This window comes from Coloeus monedula (genome assembly GCF_965178545.1).
Source record: "Coloeus monedula genome assembly, chromosome: 13".
Taxonomy (NCBI): Eukaryota; Metazoa; Chordata; class Aves; order Passeriformes; family Corvidae; genus Coloeus; species Coloeus monedula.
Genome location: NC_138793.1, coordinates 12788399 through 12799546, shown reverse-complemented (window position 1 = coordinate 12799546; position 11148 = coordinate 12788399). Strand labels below are relative to the sequence as shown.

At 48.6% G+C, this 11148-nt stretch overlaps 1 protein-coding gene across 1 annotated transcript; it reads right to left on the bottom strand.

Moving 5' to 3' along the window:
• Nucleotides 1-2701: 2701 nt before the first annotated feature.
• OGFOD1 (2-oxoglutarate and iron dependent oxygenase domain containing 1) lies at nt 2702-11024 on the bottom strand (the record flags this gene model as incomplete). The annotated part of the gene is made up of 13 exons (XM_082290343.1): nt 2702-3289; nt 3843-3901; nt 4750-4872; nt 6099-6394; nt 6530-6609; nt 6926-7039; nt 7385-7510; nt 8464-8555; nt 9386-9502; nt 9901-10001; nt 10358-10404; nt 10497-10642; nt 10874-11024. The coding sequence occupies 13 exons, from the start codon at nt 11022-11024 to the stop codon at nt 3128-3130; spliced, it is 1614 nt and encodes a 537-aa protein (XP_082146469.1). The 3' UTR covers nt 2702-3127.
• Nucleotides 11025-11148: the final 124 nt, after the last annotated feature.

Sequence of the window (11148 nt, the reverse complement as noted above, 5' to 3'; positions counted from 1 at the left end):
CTGTCAGTCAGAATCTGCAGCGGGAGCTCATTTGAATCTTTTTAAGAAACTGGTTGTTAGTCAAATCCAGCTGCTTGCTACAAGGGTGGTGAGCCACCCATGCTGTTCTAAGCGAGTGAGCTCAGAGACTTGATTATGGAACAGTCTCCTGGCATAAGTGCTGGGCTTTCTGCCACTTGCTGTACCTGTTCCCACTGTTTCAACCTTTTGTTCTTTATGTTCAAAATCCTGATGCTTGCTTGCTTACATTTATGTACTCCATTTAATGATAAGAGAGCAAGAGAGCGGCTCTGATCAGAAAGCAGCTTTCCCATCAGCCTGATTTTCAGGACTACGCACCAGGCACTGCCAGTCCCAGCTCTGGTTTGCTCTTGGCAGTGATGTCAGACCTTCACTCACTGTGCAGACCTCTGGTAAGGCTGATTTCCCCTAAGTTTCTGACTGCAAATTTGTCATTTATTTTCCTGTAAAACCAACTTTTACCTTCGCCAAATGAAAAATGCACATACTTTTCAAGGAGCTACACCTAATTGTAAATACAGATTGGTATCCAGCAAGAGCATCTGTAAAGCTCCCATTACTGGCACTGTATAAATGAAGGCCCCTTGGTCCTCCAGCAGCTCATGTTATTTGAAATTTTAGTGAGTGAAGTCTTCCATACCTGCAGCACCAGTCATGCCTGGGGCTGCCTGTGGCTTTAGGACCTAACAAGAAGGGTGGGAGAGCAGAGACATACTCATTTTTAAACCTTTGAAAGCTAACTGCAAATTTGGCTTCTTAAATTACTTCATCTGAGTCACCAGAAGGGGTGGTTCCCTGTATGATCAAGTAGATAGGGGCTTGTTCCAGCAGAGGCTGGTATGCCCTCTAGTGTAATACTTAGTATTAAAAAGCAGCAAGCTCTAGAGAGCCTAGCTTCTTCCCAGTCTCCTGGAAGGATGTTCCAAGATCTACCAAGCACATTCTTAGGCTCACAATGCAGTCAAAGAAGTAATTCTGTTTTGTTAATGACTTTGCTCCCAACTTTGCCTAGCAGACTATGCTGTGAATAGCTGTGGTGTCTGTTGCTTTTGTTCCAAACTACCAAAATAATTTTATTTCTTTTTCTTTGAAACCTCCGTTACTTGTCTCATTGTAGTGAGAGTTCAGAATAAGAACTACTTTCTTCCCAGGAAGAGCTACTGCCCCAATAGGCAGCAGAGTGCCTCAGAAATCATGATTCACAAGTTCTGTCCTCGCTTCAGGATTTGTTTCTAGCTTCATCCCCTTGTCTTTGTAAGTAGCAAAGGCAGCTTAAAACTGAGCAAGAGAGTTTTGGCAGTGCACAGAGATGCTGGCTTAGGGAAACAAGTCGGAATATGAACAAGGTCTTGCAACAGCAGCTCGGGGCAACCACCTCGCAACTGTCCTTCCCGCCCAAAAGAGCATGAGGGAGTAGCTAGAACTGAGCAGCTGCTCATCATCTGGGATGGAACTGACACTAGAGCTAGAGAGTCCTGCACAGAGCTCTCTAACAGCAGTGTTTGCCCCTTGCTCTGGTAGCTGGGGGGGCTGAGATACCTTTCCATTTGGAAGCAATGGTACGGGTTCCTGCCAACTGCCTCAGGGATTCCTTTTTTGAACTTTGTGTATTGGGATTGAAGCTGAAGGCTGTTGCTCCTGTATCTTCATGAAGACATGCCCACAGGACATCCCACCTGCTTGGGAAGGGGTGCAGAGTACTCATGTCAGCAGTGAGCCTTGCTTTTGAGCTTACTGCTCCTCTGCTGCCAGCTGTGGTCTTACACCACTGTGGTGGCCTCCAACAACAGGCCTGTAATGGGAGAAGGAGCAGACTAATCCAAAGCTACCCTCTCCCCACCTAGGAGAGACAGGAGGGATGAAACATGCACACTCCCCAGCTTACTGCAAGCCTGTGGCCTGCACTGTCGGGCTTGGATGAGCTGAAAGAACACCTGTGCCTCAGTGCCAAAAAAAAGTTTCAGGCAAGCAGGTGCAGGCCAGGGCTGAGCCTCCAGCAGGGTGTTCTGCACTCTGGCTGTCTCCTGAAGCATCAGTACAGCTTTGCTGCACCTCTTGGTGGGCTGGACCCCTCAGAGGTCAGTCTGGCAGTCCTGCTTGCAGTGAATGTGGGGCAGGTAAACAGTATCAAAAACGTGCAGGGAGGTGTTGCACCAAGGCCATGCTCACTGCCTTTCTTGCCGTGTTTACCACAGGACTTGGCTGGCTGCTGCCTTGAAACATCTGAGCTGATCTCCAGTGACAGAAGCCATCTTAAGACCCAGCAGATCCCAGGACATAACTAAAAGGGCATGAGGCCTCCCTAGTACCTGTGGATGCCAAGCCACTAAAAGGTAAGTTGCCTCATTCCTGCTGCTAGTCCCTGGCCCCTGTTCTGAGGCTGGAGGTGGGAGCTGTCTGCACACCCTCCTAAGGAGAGTGTGCAGGAGCAGGTTTCTTCTTGGCTGTTAAACTTGTAAATTCCTTGGAAAAAGGGCTGCATCTAGGTCTGTCTGCACAGCATTTAGCATAATAAAGTCCTGCTCCTTGTTATGGTGCCAAGTCCTTCCCAATGCCTTTATAGCCTCACTGTCTTCCTTCCCAACTCCAGAGAGTTGTGCATCTGGAAAAACCTCATATTTCCCATGGCAGCTCCTTTATTTTTCTCTCTACAAACAGGAACACAGTTAAGCCCCAGAAAATGTTTTGGACATTTTGTAACAAAACTTGCCCCACCAGTTGATGAAACATTTAACTGACCCATTTCCCTTTTTTTTTTTTTTTAATAAAATCTGTCATCAGCTTGGGGCAATGTACAGTTGTAATTCTCACCCTGACAGGTCAGGGATGCCACTGTGCTGCTCCCATGAGAGAACAGCTGGAAAGCTGACAGTTGTGTGACTACCCCACCCACATTAAAAGCAGTTGAGAGTGTGTGTTACAATGGACTCAAGAGAAGAGTTAATTTCCATTTTTGCAGTTAAAAAAACCACCTGCCCCCCCATTATACAGTGTGATGGAGTTGCATGAGCAAAGTTTGTCTGTGCTTAGGTCAGAGCTGAACGTCTGAGTAGGAACCTGCCCACCACCCACCACTGTTCTCTGTTACAGTGGTCATGCTGCACCATCACTCATAATAGACAAAGGAAAAATCCCAAAATCCTGTTCTGTTTGGATGCTTGTTCAGGCGTGCCAAGCTTCGATGGTTGATGTACTTCACAAACTTCATCGTTTCTTTGTCTCTATAAACTAAGGCCAAGCAGTTGTCCTCTGGATTCACTGTCAACAGCTAGAGGACACAAAAATAAGGAAGGAATCAGTTTCACAAAAATAGCTTTGATAAAATCCTTAAGAAAAACTAAAACAGTTTCAAAAGTCAGAATAAAGGGCTGGTGTTAGAAAATGAACTGTGACACCATTTTCATTTTAATACCCCTTACCTGAAGCATTATTATACATTAAGGGCTTCTGGACTTCTTACTAGCATGACTGCTCAGTACTGTCACTAGTTCTGATACTGAATGTGACCCCAGTGAACAGCACTTCCCTGGAAAAGTGTTCTCTCTGCTATAGCCTTATGTGCCTTCAAGGCAGGCTTCCCCAGTGGCCCTGGGTGCAGGTGCTGTGAGGCACTCTCAGGGCCCAGGTCTCATGCTTCAGGTGAACAGCAGCCTCTTGAAGCTGAGGCCAGAGCTACACCCACGAGCAGTGTCTAGGGCAAGGAGAATCCAGTGTACTACTGAGCACCCTCAGCATTATGTTAGCATTATGACAAAGTGTAATTATGTCTCTCCACCTTAAACAGCTTTATCTGATCTGCAGCTAGCAACTGAGGTCCTTACCTCTTCATCTTCACCTTTAGCAATGTAGGAAGTAAAGCCACCATATTCAGGATCCCAGTCTTAAAATAGAAAAGAAAGATTCTTAGAAACCTCAATGCTGTCCAGTCTCCATACAGCCTTCCAGGAGATGCCATTTTTTCACCCCGCTCCACAAAGTTACTACATACAGGATAAGCCCCAGTTTACCTCCTGTAAACTCCAGTCTATTTTTTTTCTTCTGCTCAGAAACAACTTGAAGCAAATGTAGTGGATTTGCCTTTTATGGTAGATAGGCTATTTAAAGTTGTTTGATGCACTGCTCCTTGCCTGTAGAACAGTTCTGCCTTAGCAGATTTCAGTATCATCACCAGCACATGCCAGTTTCAGCTGTACATTCTGGCTTCATCTGGTCTAAAATGCTTGTGTTGAGATTTTTTTTTTTTACAACTATCTTAACTAGCAATCAACCCGAAATGCCTAGACATGCCTAAAGTAACTTTTGAAAACCCTGGGCTTTGTGAATTGCAGGTGCAGTGATAATTCTGATGCGGAAAGCCATGGAACGCTTCTGAGGGGTATTGTGGCCACCTGACTCTGCAGCGTGCCCAGATCCACTGTGAGCCATTGCTTAGGAGAGGAACGGTCTGGGAGGCTCAGCCTTTCCCTCTGCCCAAGCGCCACCTCCTGGCGCAAGCGGGAAAGGTCAAAGATGATTCCAAGGCCGCAATCCCAAACCTTTGCATAAGGACTACTGAAACCAGGGGTTATGCTGGAGTGAGGACTAGGACAAAATCTACTGAGACCTTCTATGTAGGAAAAAAGCAGGGAAATTTTGGCTGTTTTAGCACTGCTGAGAACTCAGAAGTCATTCCTTTATGCAAACCTTGTAAAAGGAGTGTCTGACATCATCTCTCTCTCATCCACTTACCTTCACAGCCACAGAAGAAGAGCAGGTCAAGAGCAAATTCTGTAGCTTGAGAGTCGTGGACAAGAGTGTAGTGCCCGTGGGTCCAGCGTCGCAGCTCCCCTGCACACACAGGGGTGCCCGAGCCTAGGAGAGGGCACAAACACACAGGGAGAGCCATGAAGCCACATCAGCTGAACTCAAAGCATGTGAGGAGCTCAGTGATCTCACACCACTGTGAAATTGTCCGCTGGCCCCGTGAAAACAAAGTAAAACCATAGATCACGTCAATATCTTTCTTAGAAGTGGCTCTAGGTTAGGTACTCCGAACAATGTGTAGGAGTGGGACCAAGATTTGCTCCATACAGCTCCAAGCTAAAACATGCTTTGGTTTAACCAGTTCTTCATTTTCTTTTTTTTATGTTTCCCCTGGATTTACAGTAGAGCTCCAGACCTCAAGAGCCAGCAACCTATCTGTTCTGGAAGTACCCTGGAACTACCAGAAGCCTCAGGAAAGAAGGATATTGCTCCAAACTCACTCCACATGGGAGTATCCCAGGAGGTATGTCATTTTAGGGAAACCTTTATTTTCTCATGGGTCTAGCTCAGTTTTCAATCCATGCAGCCCCAAAATATGCCCTCCTCATAGAGGAGTTTAAAATCAAACAGTGGCAACAGGGCAAACAGCAAGCCAAATGACTAGTTGTGGAAATCAGAAAAACAAAGCCTTTGCTCCTGGTAAGTGTTCTGGTGGGATTTTTTTCAGTAGGACTTGGTTTTATATTACCTTTTATTCCAGTGTCCACTAAACTTGCCTGACTCAGTGAAGGATGAGCATTTTCACTTAAACTTCAGAGCCACTGTTTTAAATAAACATCACAAATCCAAATTCAAAATTAATCTAATCTTTGATAGTTGTCACTGCTGACAACTAAGTGGTTGTTTAGGCTGACAATGTTTTCTGAAAGGTTGAATCCTAGTTTTAGGTATCAATTTTCTAATTCTAAAATTGTCTTACTTCTGACCTGTTCACCTTTCTCTTTTGGATTTATTATCTCATACAAGAATATGCTTTATATGAAGCAGGGCCATGTGGAGGTAGAAACCACATAACAATTGACAAAAGATGAACAGCCCCCAAAAATCCCACCCTTAAGACTTAGGTCTGCTCAAAATGGTATCTTCAAATTAGTCATTGATTTACTCTGAATTCTTTTGCAACAGTCACTGATTTCAAATAAGCAATCTAACATGCTTCAAGTCCCATGTTTGTGCTGGGGCCTTGTGCTGGCTGCAGTACAAAGTGAAACACTAGTTCCATGAAAGTCACTGGGAACTTTGTTGGAATCCTTTCACACTGCTGCTCTACTCACCGCTCTGTGTCTCACTGTCTTGTGCTTCAGGAGTGTTGTCAGACTGGTGTGGCTGATGGGGATTGCCATTAGCAGGTTGTTCAGTCTCTTCCTGCTTAGGTTTGGGACTGCTGTGCCCAGTGGTGTCCGCTGCTTGTCCCTCCCCAGCATCTTCATCCTCATCAGAAGGAGCCAGGAAGTGCAGCTTTAGGCCAGTGAAGTTGGAAAGCAGTAAAAACAAGGCCTCAGAGCGCAACAGCTGCAGGAATTTCTTCAGAGTGTCAGGGAGGCTGTCTTCCTCTGCTGCCTCATAGAGTCTGAAAGACAGCAGATGTACCTCCTTGCTGGAGAGCCAACAATGACCATGTCCAGAGGGACAGCACTGACCAGTGCAGCCTCATGGCAGCTCCTGCTCAGCCTGATCACCAGGTGCAGCATGCTGTTGTTCCCACCTTTTATTGGCTGGCCCCTGACTACTCCACCGGATCTCTTTGTTCTCCAATGCTTCACAGAGTAGTTGGTATTTCTCTTTCTAGGAGAAAGAGACACAGAAATGTTAATATTTAGCTCCCAGGAAAAGAAGGTTGACAAGTGTTTTATTTTTGCTGAGTCCCTATGCAGCAGTGTACAGGCAGTCAGAGGGGATCATTCCATAGAATCAGAGTGGTTGAGGTTGGAAAGGACTCTGGAGGCTACCTGGTCCATTTCCCTTTAGGTGTGAAACCAGAAGGTGTTTTGTTTTAACAGATGTGCAAGCAAGCCCCTTCCCAGCCTCCATGCCATGTGGTACCTGCCAGCCCTCTGAGCATGTTCTGGCAGATCACATCAAATTGAACCACTGGGCTCACCTTAAGAAAGTCTTTCAGGAGGATTTCTGATTGTTCCTCAAATTCCTCCTGGATTTGAGCTTGGGAGTCCATGTCCAAATAAACTAGATTGATCCACTCATATAAGATTTCATGCTGGAAGGGAAATGGATTAGAACACTGAATTTTCAAAAGTGAGTAAGATTCCCCAATTCCCCCTACCAAGCAGGCCACAGGGCTGGATTCCTACATGCACACACTCCATTCCCTTATTTCATTGCACCACAGGTATTCACCACTTTCTCTGAACTACTGCAGGTAAGCAAAACATACAAAGATGCATAAGAAAGAAACAGGATACAAATTTATGGACAGGAAACAAAAAGGAAAATGGGATAAAGATTAAAGCATCCCCAGTGCATCAGTGCATTCCCTAACTGGTATTATAGGAATGGGACAGGTACAGAAATGCAGCTATAAAGATAGAGGCTTGTTACTCACATCATAGGGGATGTGTGGGCTCCTGGCCAAGGGCGCTTCAATGTGCCGTGCAGGTCTGGCCACAGACGGGCCGTGGAACCAACCGCTCACTGACAGGCGGCACTTCTGCGACACAACTTCTGACACCTGCAACAACGTTGGGCAGCACACCTCGTTAGACAAGGACCAGGTGTAACAGGTACCATGCCAACTCATGATGGGAAATGGACTTGGCTCCAGAGAGCCCACTGCATACACAGAAATGTAAGACAGGGCTAGAGCAGGATAGATTATCAGACAGAGGCCAATTGTCCTGAAGTCCATTGCAGGTTTCCAGAATTCCAGTAGAAGATTTTACTCCGAGCTCACAGAGAATCCATTCTCTCTCTCCCTCTGCGAGCTTTGAGTCATGGATTGTTAAGACAAAGTTAAGACATAAATGACACAAAAATAACCCCCTAAGCAGCCTAGGTCAGGATATACCCAACCTATATCACTGACCATCTTTCTCTCCAGCCTTCTGCTCTCTGGCCCTGTTTGATACAGTCCCTGGTACTCTCAAATACACAGGAGTTCCACAAATTATTCATCCTGTTCCCAGGCATTTTCCTGACAAGTATCACAGAGTACTGGATCAGCATTTCTGCTGCAGGGCACTGCACCATGTCTGGCTCACTGAGGGGGTACAGCCAGATCTGCACAGTGCCCTTGCACTGTTGGCAAGGTGATGGATGGCTTGAGGAGCTCTTCTGGAGCAAAGTAACAACTGCCACATCAAAAATGTGAGCTAGTTTAAAACAAGCCAGCAAACAGAAGTGAGAGCCAAATTCACAGCAGTGGCTTGCCAGGATAGTAATGCAAAATAGAAATGGAAATTTTTCTTTCCCAGGATGATGCATCTAGACTGATGGTTTAAAGTTGGCTTTGTTGGTTCTTGTCCTCCTTAAAGTCCTTGAAGCCCTTTCTTTAACACACAGCACTTAGCATGAGTATCCACTCTACCCACAGTTCTTCTCCCTCCCCACCGGGATTGTAGTAACACACAGAGTAAATTACCACAACAATGAGGATCAAAAAATTAACAAGAGACAGCTCCTTGCCTGGTGGAAAGAGACTGGAGACACTTCAAAGAAAACCAGCGTGTTCCACGAAGGCACTAATGACTTGGTGATTTGCTGTGGCTGGAAGTGTTCTGAGGAAGAAAACATACCCTGGTTAAGATATGAACTGGGACTTGCTAGAAAGTGCCATTTCTCTCTGACTTCATGACACTGACTGGTGGGACATCTGGGTGTAAGGGATAGAGTTCAGAGCAAGGGCTTGGTGAGGAATCCATGCACCTCTGCATGGAGACAGGCAGAGTTGGGGCTGTTCAACCTGGAGAAGAGAGGGCTCTGGGGCAACCTAAAGCCTCTTTCACTGCCTAAAGGGGTTACAAGAGTACTGTAGAAGGACTTGGGACAGACAAGGGCATGGAATAACAGAACAGAAGGGAGAATGGCTTCAGACAGACAGACGATAGGTTTAGATTAGATATTAGGAAGGAATTCTTTACCATGAGCACTGAGGCACTGGCACAGGCTGCCCAGAGAAACTCTGGATGCCCCATCCTGGAAATGCTCAATGGGGTTTGCAGCAACCTGGTCTAGCAGAAGGTGTCCCTGCCTATAGCAGGATGAGCTTTACGATCCCTTTCAACCCAAACCATTCTGTGGTTCTGTTGCTGGAAAGGGAAGTTACTGTCATCAATCTGGAGTTCCAAGCACAGTTACTGGCATTACTTCCATCTTGCCCCTACTCTTGGCCCTTCCAAAAGTTTCTTTGTCTGCTGTTGCCTCTTAGCACTGTCTTCAAAGCCTGCTACAGCCCATCCCTAAGGTGCGCATTTTACTTCTACATCAGCTTCTCTGAACAAAGGAGGAACTCTTTAATTCCCTTCTACTGTTTGAGGTGAGAGTTGCTGCAAGGGGCACGTAAGCTTCATCTTTTTCATCCACCTGAGGCTGAGTTCGGAGCTTTTACCATCTGTGCTGTACAGATCCAACGTTCCTCCATCACTTTTCTCCCAGGGTGGGACAAGGTACAGGATGAAAGCGATTCTCCGACCTTCCAGTTCATCATCATGGCACAGCAACACATCTGCAATTACACACGTTTTGCTGCTGTAGCATCTTTCCAGTACATGCATGATTCATTCCAACAACTGCTACCCAGCTTTGTCCCCACAAGGATATAACAAGAAAAAACATGTTCTTTCCAAGAACTGCATTTTCACTCATCAGCATCACCAGCCTGACACCTGCAAGATTCACTTCTGTGGGACTGCACCGCAATTGGCAGATCAGGCCACTCTGAAGGTACAGGCAGTTACACAACAGCAACAGTTTTTTCATCATTTGTACTTCATTTCAGACACTGTTTTACTGCTGGCAGCTTCTGGGACCCTCTGGAACTAGAATAAAATGAGGTATTCTATAGGCATTTTGTTCCCTACATGTGCACAGAAGCTTTAGGGAAAGGATCACTTATAGACTGACCAGTATATTCATATTTAGCACAGGATATGTCAATAGTTGGCTCCAGCTCTATCTGGGTCACAGCAGAAAGCCACACTCGGAATTCTTCACACAGAGCATGCCTGAGAAGATAAGTACACAGTAAGTGTTAGGGTCAGGGTTAGGATGAGGGTTAAGGTTTGGGTTAGGGTTAAGAGTAAGGGAATAACCGGCAGGAAGCATGCAACCAGTCAGAAGGTGCACGGGGAAGCGTTTCAGAGGTGACAGATGCAGGAGGGCTGAGTATGCAGAAAAGCTGAACAGACTTCAGTGCCATGACAAGCACAGAGCAGATTCAGCTCTCCAGGGCCGTTTTCTGGCCCGAGCACGGGGGCAGAAGGCGGCCACGCCGTGGGCCCACCCCGCAGTCGCCTTCCCTGGGGAGCCACCACGGCTCTTTCCCACCCTGAGCGGGCAAAGCCCCGAGCCCACGCTTTACCTCAGGGCGGCGACGTGGGGCTCCGGGCTTGCCCCCAGCTCCTCGGACTGCGGCGGCCCATGGAAGAGAAGAAGGGACGGAGGTTAGGGTGGCTCGGCTCGGCCGAGCTCGGCCCGGCTCAGCTCGGCCCTGGGCCCACCTGCCACAGCGAGAGGAGGTCGTTGCGCCGCCCGCGGAAACCGAGACCCAGCAGTTCATCCCGCAGCGCCTCCGCGAAAGCCGGGCCCGCCAGGAAACCGGGAATGACAGCGTGCCGGAACGGGGCCGACTCCAGCACCACCGCTTCTGCAAGGGAAGGGCCGTCGGTGAGGGGCGGGGAGCGGGGCCACGCCGTACCGTGCCGGAGCCGCTCCCCGCGGGCCCGGCCGGGCCGTACCGTGCCGGAGCCGCTCCCCGCGGGCCCGGCCGGGCCGTACCGTGCCGGAGCCGCTCCCCGCGGGCCCGGCCGGGCCGTGCCGTACCGTGCCGGAGCCGCTCCCCGCGGGCCCGGCCGGGCCGTGCCGTGCCGTACCGTACCGTGCCGGAGCCGCTCCCCGCGGGCCCAGGCCGCCCCCGCGCGCTCCCGCAGCGCCGCGTCCCCGAGGGCCGCGCAGAGCTCTGCGCGCGCCTCGCGCCTCCCGCGCTTCGCCGCCGCCGGCGCTGCCGCTCCGTGACGCTTGGTGGCCATAGCACCGTCCGGTCGGACTACAACTCCCTGCGATCCCCGCGCTCCGCCCGCGGTGGCCAATCGGATCGCACGGGGGCGGGGCGGAATGCCGTTGGCCAATGGGCGAGGAGAGGCGGGGGCGGAG